Source organism: Amblyomma mixtum, chromosome 3, assembly GCF_055824585.1.
Source record: "Amblyomma mixtum isolate Tamu chromosome 3, ASM5582458v1, whole genome shotgun sequence".
Lineage (NCBI taxonomy): Eukaryota > Metazoa > Arthropoda > Arachnida > Ixodida > Ixodidae > Amblyomma > Amblyomma mixtum.
Genome location: NC_143014.1, coordinates 398,630,254 through 398,646,847, shown reverse-complemented (window position 1 = coordinate 398,646,847; position 16,594 = coordinate 398,630,254). Strand labels below are relative to the sequence as shown.

Below are 16,594 nucleotides of genomic sequence, written 5' to 3'. Positions count from 1 at the left end.
AACCGATAGACTGTCAGATGATCGTGTGACAGAGGTATTGTAATGCAGATAAGAAATCCTGCCAAATTTTGTTTCAGTAACAGGCACATGCATTTAGGTGTGCTAAAAGTGTAGATAGGTTGACGCTTTCTTTCTTTATTTTTTTTTTGGAGCACAACTCTACGCATCACGTTATTTGATCAAAATAGACAACCGCAGTAACATTCATCAGTTTTCTATCTGGTAAGGTCACCCTTGAAAACAACCTCAACAATTAATGAGGCAGGCATTACAAATGTTGCAGCAAGTGTTTGGTGTAGCGCATGCACGCTGTGATTTTGGAGAAAAAAAAAACAAGTTGAGATGCTGAAAGCCTGTGGCGCACTTAGCGCATACGTGGTTGGCCCATTGTGGGCAGGTTGTTAGTGCATCTGGAGAAAGCTAGTAGCAGCACGCATTGAGCTAATAGCTAGTAGCTCAGTGCCTGCGTGCTTTAGTGCTGCGATTGTAATGGAGCAGCCACATACTTTTGCACCTCGTAGTGCTTGGTTGCCTCAGTCATGCATTGAACAGTTTGACTTGCCATGAAGTTAATTTCTCGGTTAGAAAAAACAGTGCAATGAACCATTTGCAAAAATCTTTGTCAGCTTCTTTGCAACCAAAAGGTCCCATCCCAGATGACATTCTCACATTCGTACAGAAGCTGTTCACTTTCATTGTGCCACCTGCTATTTCATTGTCCTATAGTTGTTTGGTGGGTTTATCAACAGTACTGGCAGGTATGACAAGCATGGTCGTCAGAAGGAGAACGTTGCACCGAGGCTTGAGGTTTCCACTGACTTTGTATACTGTGCTGTCGTCTTCGGTACTTGCAATTGTCAGACAAAGAAGAGTAAAAAATCAGCAAGCTTCTTGATAATTCCTTTCAACAAAAGGAAGGCAGAGTCATGGCTAGACAAATTCTCCTACGGTTGCTGTAGCAACAGCACCATCTGTGCCACCTTTATTTCAAGAATGGGGTGCTCAATATATGACATCATACAACTGCCATTAGGAAATGGAAGTCCCTCTTTAATGTGTGTAAATTCTCAGCAGTTTCACTAGTGGTCTTCAATAGTGCACCCTTCTGACATTTCTGCAATCTTGAAGGTGGCTGGCAACCTAAGGGGTCACCTTCTTCCTATTTTTAAGGAGTTCGAGACTGTCATCTTAGAATGAGATATTTGCTTGAAAAGCAAGCCTTGCAAAGAAGCTGGCTCAAAAAATTCATGCTGTTGGTTGGGCCCCGCCGCGGTGGCTCAGTGGTTACCGCGCTTGGCTGCTGACCCGAAAGATGCGGGTGCGATCCTGGCCGCATCGGCCGAATTTCGAAGGAGGCGCAATTCCAGAGGCCCGTGTACTGTGCGATGTCAGTGCACGTTAAAGAACCCCAGGTGGTCGAAACTTCTGGAGCCCTTCACTACGGCGTCCCTCATAGCCTGAGTCGCTTTGGGACGTTAAACCGTAATAAACCAATGAACCAGTCATGCTATTGGTTGATTGGGAATTTTGTAATATATCACAGTTAACAGCTGACAGCCTATCTGCATTGGGAGGGGTGTACACAGGCTGGTTGCTATGTGAATGGCAGAAATGAAGGACCTTTTGTCGGGCATCAGATATGACACGAAAAGTAAATGAAAGATCACTGTTTTCAGAGAAAGCATCAGAGAACAGGAGTCACTGGGGCCTCAGTGACTCCAGTTCTCTGATGCTAAAGTCACAGGCATTAAACCTGGCCGCTGTGGCCACATTTCAGTGGGGGCTAAGCACAAGATTAACTGTGCCTTTTGAACGCCAGGGTGGCCAGCATTGCTCCAGAGCTTGTCGCAACGGAATTCCTGGTTGTGTGAGGTGTGATTGCATAATTGTTTTGAATCTGTGCCGGGTTCACCTGCAAGTCCTGTATTTGGCATAAAGGCTAACTCCGGGGGTTTTTTTGAGCCTTTCGAGTTGGTAATCACATCAGAGTTCCGTCACTCCGATGCAAAAAACCTTTTACAAAATACCAAGTAGCAGTGTTCAAAAAGATCAAAAACCGAAACCAAAACTGGGTTTCAACCAAGCAGTGTCACAACAGACCATCCTATGACGTCACGGATACTGTCACAAAACATATCATGTGCACGTTGGTTGGCTAAACTGGCCACTGTAAGTGAGAGCTTGGGGCATTATTTGTCTGAAACAATTAAAAAATTAAAAGTGAGCTCGAAATTTTGTCTTTTAGCAAACATAGAGCAAATAACGAAGGCCATGCGCCGTGACGTCTCACATGCCAGGTTGTGCGTAGAAATCTCCGCCATTGAGGCTACGAAATGGGAAATTTTAAAATTCATTTGCACTGCAACAAAACACCACCTCACTGCAAAACTTGGCACAAAGGGCCAGAAAACTGCAGAGAATGTGCTGTGCGAGTTTCAGTAAAATCAGAGGAAGTAGAAAAAATGCTGGAGTTGACCTTTAAAGGATTATGGGCACCAAATTCTGCAGTGCAGCTGTAACTGATCATGTGACCATTCCTTGCACATGCCTCAAGCTACCTTTGTCGTCTTCAGGGCGAACACGCGCTCATTCTGATCACATGACCGCAGGTAATTCTTCCTCTCAATAGTGCAACCTTCATTGTCATCGGTGGGGCATGCGGTCACTGGACGCCAGAAAACACTCCTATATGCCTCTCAGACACTTTGTGTTCATCTATGTAGGTGTATAAGCAGTTCTAAGGAAAGGCACGATAGCAGCCATATGGGGAGGGGGGGTGCATACACTTCGACAGTACCGTCTAAGAAAAGATTAAAGCGATCAAGACATTAAATTTTCTTAGCATATTTTTGCTTTCGAATGATGTGTAGGACATCAGTAAACAAGAATCACCATGTGAAATTCTTCGACGCTCAGTACCTAACTTAAAATTAAATTTATTTTTACTTGCAGTTTTGGTTTCAGCAGTCAGAAGACTGCTGCGACGTCACAAGTGAGCACCAGATCATACAAAAACTGCACTATATAGCTCTTTGTTCACTTGCTGCCATTCTGGCTGCTGGAGTAGTTTAGCGTATGAGTGTGAATGAATTAAAACGACAAAGCAGCAGTTGTGCTGCAGTTTTTGTATGCCGAATTGACCTCATGTCCACTTGCGACATTGCAACCATTGTCTGGCAACCGAAGCCAAAACTGCAGAGGGGAAAAAAAAAACAGTTGCAAATTATTTATTGAGACTCTGATGCGGTCGAAGGCTTGAATTCGGGTTGAAGCGTACATAGAATGGAGAACAATTTGGTTGGCATTTTGTATAATTCGTTGCCAGTAAAACCCTGCTGTTACGTTTTCCACGGGACGGCAGGGAAAAAATCATACGTAACAGCCGGTAAGCGTAGTAGCCGAATGCAGTGCATGGAGAAATTGTACTTCATTGTCTGCCACTTTCTTCATTATTTCTTGTAAGCACAACATGCTTCTCTGTAATTTGCTTTCACATTCGTTCCGCATGGGTAGATCTCCAGAAACACACCTCAATGGGTCTCAGTCCACCTGAGCAGCTGTCAGTGGAAGGGAGGTAGCGGCGAAGTTGCAGCATGCGTGTGCTTCTGCGCTGTTTTTGCGGTATCCACTTTAATCCTACACAGTCATCGTATATAAGAACCTAGAAACTGAGTCTTTTAAGCTGTGGGCAACCAGAAGAAAAAGTAGATGGCAGAAACAAAAACCTTAAAGGTCCACTGAAGAGGAATCTGAACTTGTCTTTTTGCCACGGGAACTCAATCTACACATTCCGAGCTTTCTTAGAAACTGCGATTTATTGCCCTGTGTGGCTGCTTTCCGTAATTAAATCGAATTAACTTCTGGCTCCCGCCTTTCTTTTTTTAATTCTCCCTCGTACAGTGGGCGGAGTCGACCAACGCGTGGAGTGCCTTTCAGCCAGTCCCGTGGCGGCTTGCCGCTCAGCCATCGGCGGAGTAATATGTAGTAGTCCGTAGTAGCAAATAGTCCGCGCGTATTTTTAATTCTGCGGGCTTGTTTTGCGGCTATATTATCTGCGAATGAAACTAATTATTCATGGAAACCTAAAAAACAAAATAAAGCGAAAGCACAGCCTCCACAGAGCTGGCTGAAAGGCACTTCACGCGTTGGTCGACTCCGCCCACCGTACGAGGGAGAATTAAAAAAAAAAAAGGCGGGAGCCGGACGTTAATTCCATTTAATTAGGGAAATCGGCCACGCAGGGCAATAAGTCGCAGTTTCTAAGGATGCTGAGAACGTGTAGATCGAGTTCCCGCGGCAAAAAGACAAGTTCAGAATCCTCTTGAGTGCACCTTTAAGCCAACCAGCGCAACTGCATCTCGTGAAGCGCAGTTCACATACCATTCGCTGTGGTGGTTTCATTTTCATGTTTTCGGTCTTTCGTGCTTGTCACAGCAGCGATGGAACTACACCCAGAGTGCTCAGTAACAAAATTTATGCTGCCTGTAAGCGCACGTGGCATCGAGGTGAGCTTAGCGGGCCTGAAGCCACCAGACATGGTGGCAATCAAGTGCCTATGGAATGCTTCGAGTCCTGCTTTTTTGGCCGGCATGCCGTCACTATTCTGCATGCATTAAACTTTGGCTGTCAGATAGCTGGCGTGGAGTAAAGCACCAGCGCCAGGTGACATTCGCTCTGTACGTACCATGCAGGGATGCTGCCACGATTGTGATCTAACATCCAGGTTTGTATTGCATGAATTTTTATGGGAGCTGTTAGTAGGGACATGCTCATAAAAACCTAGCACCCTGGTACATAACAGCAGTGTTCTACTGTATCCACCCATTCCTACTCGTGCTGTTTCAGTTTTAACAGGTAAATGGTGGCTGTGACATCGGAGTTCATAGCGATGTTGCGGTGCTTGTTGAAAACGCAATTTCAGCCATTAGGATTCCTCAGATTGATAACCATAAAAGTCTGTTTCTAAAACTGCACTGCTTGGGTCATGTGATTGCATTTTGTGCCATGTACAGACTGCTTTCATCATTCCCAGATTTTCTATCGTGCGGATATCTGTGTGCTTGGAACTTGTGTATGATAATGGCAGGCGATTTCAACCTGTCACTTATAAATTGGTTCTTTAAGCTTAAGATCAAGCTACTAAACAATCCCCTTTTTGACATAATGCTGATATGTGACAGCACAGGTTGTGAAAGAGCCTACTCAGCTAACTGGTGCAAAATGTTTTTTTTTTTTCATCTATTCATTGTAAGGTAATCCAGGAAGGCATATGACCTATGCATAGATGAGAGTATCTCTGAACATGAACTAGTTTTGTTCACTTGCACTCCGCATGCGGCATCAGTTAGAATTGCAAGATTTTGCTCGTGCTGACAAGTAGTCTATACTTGATGAGCTTTGGAGGCTGGTTGACAGCCCACCAAGTATAGATGTTGAACCAGTGTGGCAGTGGGGCACAGATTTGTAACTTTTAATAGGAGTGACATTTTTGTTCCTCTTAGAAAAATTCTATTGCACAGCCAAAACCCACAGATTAACAGAAATACTGTCCACATGAAACATGGAACAAAATGTGCTTCGAAGAAAACCGCAAGTCCAGAATACATTTAGAGCTTTTGAATGCTCCATTCTGGTGCATTGTCTATTGCTTGAAGGAAGCACTTCTTGCTTGCTTTGTGTAACTTCATTAAAACAAATCGGCCGCCGCGGTGGCTCAGTGGTTATGGTGCTCGGCTGCTGACCCGAAAGACGCGGGTTCGATCCCGGCCGCGGCGGTTGAATTTCTTTGGAGGCAAAATTCTAGAGGCCCGTGTGCCGTGCGATGCCAGTGCACGTTAAGGAACCCCAGGTGGTCGAAATTTCCGGAGCCCTCCACTACGGCGTCTCTCATAGCCCGAGTTGCTTCGGGACGTTACACCCCCATAAACCATTAAAACAAATCCTGATTGGTTTTGGTTGTGCTACTTAAACAGCAAGGGTAAAAGCAGAGGTAGGTATAAAATCAAGCATTATGGTGGGTCTAATAGACCATCATCCACAGATGATGGTCTGTTAATAAATGAATTAATTTTTGCACTTGGCGTTTACTGCCAATGATGACATCATAGAATATTCTTCATTCGTACTCTGATCCTGTACCATTTGAGGATGTTTATAGAGCATAAGCTTTTATTAGCTCGTTTCTCAGTTTCATGCTGTCGGTGTTGGCAGTCGGGTGGCAAAGTGGGGAGAGGGTGGGAGGCAACAGGTAGCTTGGGCGTCCTCCTCGGCTCCAGGAGGTGGTTGGTTCAAATCCCACCAAAACCCACTGGAGCGTATCACTGCAGTCCCGGGCTAGTCCAGATTTACCTCTGGCTGTCTGACTTTGCGAGAGAAAAAAAGAAATTGCATAACCGTCCTGCGATTTTTTTTTTTTTGCTACTAATGAACAGAAAAGAAAAATTTGGGGAGCCACTGAGAGTGCACCAGATGCAATCTTGCACCAATACACTGAACCTGTTGCTGATATTCTAACCATCATCTATCTTATATCGTTAACCTGTGCAGTCTTACCTGACGACGGGCATGTGGCTTGTTTAGTGGCAGCTGACAGAAAGGGCAGTTTGCTTCTTATTGAAATTTACCGCCCCATTTCTCTTATGTCCTCATGATGCAAAGCATTAGAACACGTGCTTGCCCGTTTTATCGCAGATTATTTTGGAATCGCTAATTTACTGAGTTCCAACTTGGCTCTATTAAAAGCCTGTCCTCATGTACACAGTGTACAACACTTGGTTCATACACTCGGGTAGATATTGCATTTCTCCACACGTCAGAGGTGGGTGGGCAGCGTTCAGCCTTGAGAAGGTGTTCAGACGACATTTGTCATGCCGGTCATAGCTCGAAATGGCCGTTCTCTTGGTAGCCTGCTCTAATTAACCGTTGGGAACCCAATAGTGTGCGAATTAACGCAAGTCCGACACTATACTGCGCCGACATTTCGAATTGTCGGGACATTCCGCATTGATGGTAGTCAAATGAACAGAGTACTTACGTGGACGGACCGGCAAAAACCGGCGTTGTTATTTCACCCCAGTTGTGTTCACATGTGCTCATGGAAAAATGCACTGCCCCTTTGCAGGCTGCCATGAGTGCCCTCTCGGAGGACATTGCGGCCATGTCAGCAGGCTGTGCGGGCATGGTGGAGCGGTTGCATTCGGTGAAGCGCGACACCCGGGACCTCCTGTCGCGCACGGGTCAGCTGCGGGCGGAGGCGCGACGACTGGAAGGGCGGCAGCAGGCAGCGCAGGGCTTCCTGGCTGCCTTCCAGCCCTCGGCCGAACAGGTGGCCCTGCTGCGGGGGACAGGGGGGCCAGTGGGGCGCGACCAGCTGGACGAGCGGTTCCTGGACGCCCTGGCCCAGAGCAGGCGCATGCACGACCACTGCAAATTGCTGCTGCGGAGCAGCCGAGCCCAGGCAGGCCTGCAGCTCATGGAATCGCTGGCTGCGCAGGTGAGCGGAGCAGAGCACAAGGGCTTTGCATCTGTTTTTTCCTCTTCGTGGATCACAGTACAGAGGGCATCGGCATGTTTAATTTGACATTTGTTGTACCTGTGAATTAATTTCTCACAATTATGAACCCCCTCCTATAGAATGCTCGCAAATAAGTGCCCCAAACATGAAACCACAATGGGCTGCGCCGGGCAAAGCCTGTAATTTTGTCTGTGCAGCGGCTGTTTTGCATGCCAAGCAGTGTTGTGCCTTTGTTCACGTGCTGATGGTATCTAACATGGTACGTTGTGCTCTGCTGTACCACCTGTAAGGCTACTGCGTTGACCGTGTTACCAGAGTTCGATATTTTGACACTTTTCCTAGCTGTTTTAAATTTAGCTTCAAGCAATCGGCTCGCTTGTGTGGCAGATCAGATTTTAAATTTTTAATTATTTCTGCGCCTTTGCACATTGCACTTTGTTCACATCAGGCTCAGACAGCCTTCTGCCTTTGCATGTATGAGAGCATCATTGCACGCTTTGGTTTTATTGGGCTGGCATCACCAGCAGAGTATGGTCGGAAGATGAGTCTGAGTTGCGTATATGATCATGAGAAATGATCAGACATGCATAAGCAAGGCGTCAGTACCTATGACTGAGGAAGAGTTGGGAGTTTCGTCTGAAAGTCTCTCTTGTTTAGGTGAACAATTGATATGAGTCCAGAATTTTTTTGCTATCTTCACAATACAGTTTTTATGTCACATGTGGTCATGCAGTTCCCATCACTCGGCATAAATTTTTACATTGTCTTGAGCTCATCCTCTGGCACTGGTTGGTCCCGATGCCCTTGCACCAATGAACACCGTTACAGTAGAATCTCGGTGTTATGATCATGGTTGATATGTATTTAAGGATGAAACATATTTGTAAAATTCCCTGGCCAGAGTTCATTATGTAAAATGTTCAGAATTTCGGATGTTTCAAACATTCTCCTGCACTACTATGAATTATGCGAGTGGGCGAGCTGCGACCGCACCCTCAAGTGCTTGCCAAGTGCTGCCCGCACATCGTCGATGTGGCGTCATCACCGTTGTTGTAATTGCCAGTCGTGTAGTATAGGCTTACGAGCAGTGAGCGGTGGTGCGCGGCAGTAAATAAATCCCTTCACTTGTAAACAGACCTGTATGAATGCAGTCCCATGCTTCTCCATGCTGGTTTTGTTCATTTTGTTTGATGCGAATTTCAGGTGAACATGTTTTTCATGACCCGATCAGATTTGTATCTTCGGGATTGTGCTGTGCTTGCATGTGAATGACAACTTGATGCTTGAAGTTTGGGGGGGTTTTGTAGCGAGTATCACCCCGGTCAACAGTGTGCATGTGCAAGAAAGTGTTAAGTGCACAGAAAGTATAAATCAGTTGTAAGTTCAGCGGTGGTGTATGTGCTGCTTCATTCGTTGTGTCTTGCATCATCTTTCTGCGAGTTTCTTTACTATCTGCCTTGGTGGTGTTGTTGACCTTTGAGACACCTTGCACATCGTCTTGTGGGACGGGGCTAATGGTGGGCTAAAGGCACGCTAGTACCCATCAAGGCCATGACACCTTTGCAGCACCCACTTGTGATTTGCCCAGATTATAGACACTTTACAGCGCTGTATCATGGGGGCTGCCATCTTTGATCATGTGATCATGCCACCATTACATGGCTCCTGACTGCTCGGAGCCTGCCTTGTCGCAACGGCTGTTGCGTTTGGTGGTTCGGTTCTGACAGCCACTGTTTCAGCTGATAAGGTTGTAAAGGAGTGGGAAGATGACACTAGGGTTTGCCCAAAGCTTCAAATGACATGTGAGAAGTATAATTCGATCACTTGAGGCGTGAAAACGTAATCACACTTCTTGTCGCAGAGAGCCACTCAGCACATCGCCTCTTCAAATCATCGAATGGATCGCCTGAATGCTTGTCTTTGCTTTCAATGAAGGCTTTGCTGAATGTTTTTATTGTTGTTATCGAAAACAGCAAGATTTAGTGCTCCTGTGGCAGCGCAGGTCGTTGTCATATTGGGTACATACATGCAGACATCGCTCTAAAACATTCACATGCACATTGTACACACTTGTTTAGAACCTGGTGATGGCATTTCGGCAATGTAAAGTATTTTCTACTTATTTATTAAACACAGAAAGGCGACAAAAATAAATATGCAACATATGTTAACTATCATGGCAGCAACACATGCATCAAACAGCCTCCACTAGCTGGCATGCAATTCTTTCAAAGGATTTTTCTATATAAATCTAAGAACGCGTGCATGCATAGCAACGCGTTTATGCTACACTATGTTCACAATTACCTCAGTGTCACACAAAATTCTGGTACGCTCCATGCTCGATGCGCGGACATGAAAATGCTCAAGGTCTCGTTGGTGGTAAGTAATGAGCTTCACTGCAAGCACTGGCCTGTGAGGTCACTTTTAGTGACTGGGTCGCATGGACCACGAGGAAGAGACAACCAGCCAGCACAGCAGCCGTAGCACAAATGCTTTATTCCGAATGTGGTCCACGAAAACCGCGTTTTCTGTAGCAAAGTTCAACAGTAGCACCAACATGGCATGTGATACACGGACTGACGGTAAGCGTTATCCGCTTGTACGGCTGTGCACTGCATAATCTATAGAAACGGTATGAAAAAGTGCAAGTCCTTTTCTGTCCCTGATTTGACCTCGGGCGCTACTGTTACTAATACCCACAGACCTTAAGTTGTGAGCAATGCAGTCTTGCTACACATGCAGACGCAACCACCAGCAACTGGCAGCATGCTGTCACGGTTTTGGCGGCAGAACAGCTTATTCATGCAGCTATGTTGTGCACTTACCCTCTCAGACTTTCCAAGATTGAAATCTTTCTTTCTAGATTAGCCACCTGGTGTTGGCGGACGTGCTTGTTGCATTCAACCATTCAGAAACGGTGCATGGAGAACGAGGGCGAACAGGGGCAGCACGTCCTTGTGAAGTTCAGGGCCATGTATCTTGCAAACGATCTCGTACCACACCTTTAACTCTCTGTTGTAATTCTTGCAACCCACAACGCAGCATGTATTTCCTCTGCCTTTCCGCATCTTTGTAGAAAGAACACATTCAGCAGCCACCTACAATATTTCTGTTGCTGTGTCCACGCTGGCGACTTACGAGGCCCCTAATGGCGCCGAGTTCAGAGCGCGCCTGTGGCGCCATCTGGTCTAAAACGGAAGAACTGCTCGCTGTGAGCGGTCTGTACATGGCAGATAGATGCAGTGCCGGCTAAGACGGTGTTCTCTTACTGTCGCAGCAAGAGGCAGCCTACGAGCGCCTGTACCGCTGGCTCCAGAACAGGTGCCGAGTGCTCGGCTCTGACACTGCAGCCGAGCCCGGTCCCCTCCTGGCTCGTGCCTTTGGGGCCTTGCGCGAGCGGCCTCTGCTGTGGGGCTATGCTCTCGACGAGTATGCTAACGCACGCCGTGCCTGTGTTGTGCGGCACCTGATTGACGCCCTCACCCGGGGTGGAGGAGGCACCCGACCCCTGGAGTCCCTGGCCAAGGACCCCCTCCGCTATGCCGGCGACATGCTGGCCTGGGCCCACCAGTGTGCTGCCTCCGAGCGGGAACTCCTGGAACAGCTGCTAGCACAGTGCGGAGGGCTGCGTGGAAGGTGAGCACGGGAGGCAGAGGTGGCCGTTCTCAGTTGAACCCAAGTGTAATGTCACTCTACACACCAGCCTCTCTTCAGGACTGTTCTGTGCATTGCATTTGGCTTGGGTGCCATAGGTGTGCAAATCGATTGATTTCAACATCCACACAGAGTGGTGTTGTGGGCAGGGGACAGAAAGCCTCCAAGCCAAGCTTGGAAGCACTCACTGACCATTTTTGCGGCAGAGAGCAATGCAGCAGTGCAAAGAAGCATGTATACAAACAAACAAAAAAAAGCAAAGGAAAGATAAGGAATATGCATGTTTCAATTTATGCCCTGAAATACTGTATAATCAGAATAGAAGGCATGCCTAGACAGTGCTTAAACATGTTCACAGTAGCATAGGTACACAGGTCTAAATAGTAACACAATGCAGGTACAAAACCTCATTATGTTTTTATAGCAAATGCAAGGGGAAAAAACTTACAAACCAAACCGCCTGGTTTTAGAAAATTGTTGAATACAGTACAAAAGCGTTGATTAACTCAGTTCATGAAAATGTCGATTTGAGGCCCGTGTACTGTGCAATGTCAGTGCATATCAAAGAAACCCAGGTGGTCGAAATATTCGGAGCCCTTCACTGCGGCCTCCCTCCTAGCCCGAGTCACTTTGGGACCTTAAGCCCCCATAAACCATAAAATGTTAATTTAGCATTCCTTGGCACAACGTATATTTTTTAGTGCTTGCGGAATTCAGTCCGCATTTGCGTTCTCCTTAGTGCGGTAGAAACTTTGCGACACATCCAGTCCGTTAACGGCAGTGACGAACCAGAATCTCTTCTTCATTGTTTTCGGATGCTTTGCTGCCTTACACCATTACACTTTGGAGAAGCCACCACCATGGCTGACTGTCGCAGTGTTCTTGCCTTTCATGCTGCATTCCCCAGACCCGGCCCGCTTGTGTGTACGCATGTCGTTGTAGTCCTCAGATGCTTTGCCCCCTTTCTGTAAGGCAGTGTGGAGAAGCCACTGCATTTATCCCCTTTGTCTCATGTCTAAGCCAGAACGGCCCTCTGGTAAGTTAGTGCACTGTTTCTTTTTTTTTTGGGGGGGGGGGGGGGGGGGGATGCTTCGCAGCATTGCGTCTACGCATTGCACAGAAGCAACCACATTGGATGACTGCCGCTGCATGCGATTCAGCTCTCCATGTCATGTGCCCCCAGGTTTGCCCATTCGCATGTTTAGACATGTACAGTTGGTCGCTGAACATATTATGTGACTACAGTTTGTCAAAATTTTGAGCATAGTAGCTGGGAAATCATGTTATCTGGGAATGTGTAATCAGAAGGAATATGTTGCAGCTATATGGGACATTTTTATTGCCCGTGATTTTGAGTGTATGACCCGGAAACTTAACAGCCAGGTTCTTCTGTAATCACTTATTAAAGGCCAACTGCAGTGAAGCTTATGTCAGGGGAGAGTCCTTAAAACAACAGGTGGCAGTCGTGAGGTAAGTGCATGAAGATTCACCCACAAAAAAAAGTCATTTTTCAGAATGAAGCCCGTGAAAGGGCGGTTATAGACCCTTTGCAAAACTCCGGAAGTCAGCTTGTCCGCATAGCAAAAACCACTTTGCCATGGTAGCCAAACCGGTTTTGGTGGCAGAAATAGGGTGCAGTGCCGGAGACGTCTATTGTTAGGTCAGTGCCGCATCCCTCTCTTGCATGCTTCTGCTCTTTGTTGCTGTTGCAGTAAAGGGATTAAGCTCCCAAGCCATTGCCTTACGGCAATGGCTTGGGAGCTGTAGGGAATGAGCGGCATTTATTCTTCGTTCACTCGTCATTCTCCGAGTCTTCCGACTCCGAGCTGGTGCTGTGCTCTGGTGCATGCTCATCCCACAAGAAATTGCACAGCATGTCTTGCACTGTCAATGCGTAGCCTTTGTTCCGCACTTCCATCACATAGCAGAGCAGTGGGAAACTTGCATGACTTGCCTCGGAAAGCGTGCTTTTTGCAGCTTGTGTTCCTCAATGCATCCATTTGGTTGCACCATTGCTAGATGCGCTTCACGCCGCATGCTTGTCACGTTCAAGAGCATCCAGCCGTGTAGCTATTAAGGTGCTTGCCCATCATGCTAAAATTGCAATGCTCGGCAGCAGCACACAAAAGCCACAACTACGGTGAACTACCACAGCTCCTGTGCCTTTGACAGCCACATCAGAATTTGTTAAAGCTGTTGTTTGGAAAGCCTTCTTTGAGGGGCATCTGTACCTTCGTTCTTGACCATAGGGAATGACTGTATGTAGCATAAACCTCCAAGATTGGTGGTATAAACTTGCTTTACTAGCAAGGTTAGATGCATGTGCAGTGCCAGCCAGGCAACAGTGGTCAGCTGTGAGCACGTTCATATAAGACACATAGACACAAGATTGTTGCATGTCATTTTACTGTGAGTATCAGTTTAAATCAGCTCCACCGTGTGGCTCCTGCATAGTGTCACGTGTAAGCTGCTGCAGCATTGGTGATGGCATGGGCTTGGAAATCTGTCTGACGCAAGAATTTTGTCTGCCCATGCCTGCACCGTGTGCCAGCAAGCAGCCTGTCAGATTCCGTGTCACTGTTGCTTCATGGGCACAGAGATATTACAGTATTGTTGTGCTCGGACCACGCGTTGCTCAGTGTCAATTTCTTTGGGAATGGAAATTTTGAAGCTGCTTGCCAGCCAATATTCAGACTTACATTAAATGACATTCTACTCAGTGGCCATGATTAAAATTTGCTGTTTGCAGTATCCTTTTGTTCCTCTTCTAAATTTGATCAATACAGTCGAACCCCGCAATAACGAAACCGCCGGGGAAGGAAAACCTTTTCGTTGTCGTGAGAATTTCGCTGTCGCGAAAATGGACAAACCAGCACACCCATTACCTTCCAGAACCAAAATTTAATGAAAAAAGTCGCTTATTTTGCTCTGCTTGACATTGCTGTGCAGGAGCTTGACGACTCTGGCTTCGCAGCTTGATAAGCTATGCATAGCTTCGTCGTCGTCGTGGTCGCCGAGAAAAGTCCGGATAACATCGAAAGCATCAAGCACATCACGCGAGCTTACTTGCGTAACTTTCCTGTATCCAGGACGATGCTGCTTCAGCGTCGACGCGCGCACACTCCCCTGACAACACTTTGGCGACGATGCAGTGCCGCGCTTTAAATCGATTTAGCCATCCGGCGCTCGCCTCAAAGTTGTCGTGCCCCAGAATGCACGCGAAGTCAATCGCCTTTTGCTGCAGAAGGCTTCCAGACAAAGGCACCTTGTTCGCTCTCTTGTTCAGGAACCACTGAAATACGGCTTTGTCCACGCCTTCGTAGACCGGCGTTGCCAAAGTCTTGTTCAGAGCGCGCGCGCCGTTCTGGAGTGCCGCCATGATGCCATTCTTTGATTTCAGAATCGTAGAAAGTGAGCTGCACGGGATACTGAACTCCTCCACAATGTCCGTCTTCTTTCTGCCTTTTTCAGCTTGGGCGAAGATAGCAGCCTTTTCCTGCAGCGTCAAAAACTTGCGCTTCTTTACAGGAGGTAGCACGTTTCCGACAGTCGAAAAATAACAAAAAACACTGTCAAGCAAGTCGCGGGCGAATTCGGCTTGCACAAGGCGGACGGCGAGATCGGCGAGATAGTGTGGTCGGTGCACTAGAGAAAAGAAAAAAAAGGGTTTCTTGCTCTTCCCCGGTTGGCCGGCGGTGTAGTCACGTGAAACGTCACGTGCGTGCGTAGTCGCCAACAGACGGGTTAGCAAAAACCCGCTTTCAGGGGGCAAAAAAAGAAATTGCTTTGCTATCATCATTACCGAACCAACCGAAAGTAAACAAAAATGGCTGCGCCGGTGCTTGTTGGCAGGTGAAATGAATGGGCCCGACTTGTCGGATGAGTGTGCTGCTGCAGTTTTGCCCATTCTATGTTCCCGACTGGCTGATGTGCCGAAAAAATGTTGCAGATCACTACCTCAAACTTTCGTTAATGCGGGACTGCTTTTTAAAAACCCTTCGCTGTTGAGAGGGGACAAATGCATTGAACCCTATGGGAGTTCGCCGGGGGCGCCAGAATTTTTCGTTGCCGCGAGAATTTCGTTCTTGAGGGCTTTCGTTATTGAGGGGTTCAACTGTACCTCTTAAAGAGAGATTGGCTGAAAATAAAAGGACGGAAATTGCCCTTTCCTTAGTGACACTCTTTGGGGATGGAGGTAACAGCAGAGGAAGTGCTGTGCAACTGCTCACACAGCCGAGCATTCATTACATTGTGCAGCAAGAATGTGGGCATCCCTTTGTGGACATTGGTGGCTGGTGCTGCAGCAAAAAGCCAGTGAGTGCGGCTCCATGCTTGGTCTCTGAAAAGATGGCCGCAATCAAGGTTCAGCTTTGCTCCTTTGCCTGCTCTTCAGAGGTCTGTACAGCAGGCCTCTGGGAAGTGTGCAGGGGATTCCAGAAGGGCTGTGGTAATTGCAGTCGGTGATTTGACACCAAATGCTTCTGTGTTCAGGGATGCCATGGCGATGGGTCTCATTCACTGCCTTTTGGCGCTGTGATGATGCTGCTCAGAGAAGTGCAAAGACATTTGCATGCCTCATGCAGTATCATGTGCCATGAATTGCATTGCATTGTGTGCATTATGTTTAGATTCCCACTAATACGAACTCTGTTAGGATGGAGTCTAGCATAAAATGAACTGGAAAAGAGTTGGTTCATTTTGCACAAACTCAAGGTAAGAAAAAATCTGCTTAATGCAAACCATTTTGCATATTTTTTTTTGGTTAAAATAACCTTTTGCGGCGACCACAAACTGCAGAAATTTTGCATAGTGATACTACTTGCAGAGCGTCCACATAGCACTCTCGCAGCAAGCAAAAAATAAAAGAACAAGCTTTTTCATATTACACCTGTAGTGAGTGCATGACCTGCTACGCTTTGCCTCTGGTGAAATGATTTTTTAGACTGTGATAATTCAGACTTGTGCAATGTTTCAGACTTTGTTGAAGAACCATCACATATCTCATAGGAGCATTTACATATTCACGACCAACACTTCGGATTCCGGGGAGTCCAAAAGGTCAAATTTTTTTATTAAATAGAAACCACCAAGGCCCTATAGGGCCTGGAACGATTTGTCGGTCTAAGATAGGTGCTGGCGAACATCTCTGCCATAAGCAGCCAGGAATTAGCCGTCAGTGCTGTGGAAGACGCCATCTTGGATTCAAACGGATTGGCTTGGCAATACCTGTACGTCATTGTTGCCTCTTGAGTTAATGACACTTTCTTCGTTCCGATCGAGGTTGTTTACAAAGATGATGTGCGATTTTGGGCGCGCAGGCACGTTAATCATGGAACAGCGGCCGTGTCCGCGCTTAAAAAGTGAGGAAGGGGGTGGGGGGGGGGGGGGTTGGGTCTGAGACGCTCGCTTTTCCCCTGCTAGTTC

The 16,594-nt window shown here is 47.0% G+C and overlaps 1 protein-coding gene across 1 annotated transcript in view; it reads left to right on the top strand.

The window, feature by feature from the left end:
* The window catches only part of Cog6 (conserved oligomeric Golgi complex subunit 6), a 32,496-nt gene that overhangs the window by 555 nt on the left and 15,347 nt on the right, over nucleotides 1-16,594 (top strand). The window contains exons 2-3 of the mRNA XM_089584530.1: nucleotides 7,121-7,492; nucleotides 10,794-11,152. Coding sequence (XP_089440656.1) covers nucleotides 7,121-7,492; nucleotides 10,794-11,152 — 731 coding nt within the window. The remainder of the gene's footprint in view (nucleotides 1-7,120; nucleotides 7,493-10,793; nucleotides 11,153-16,594) is intronic.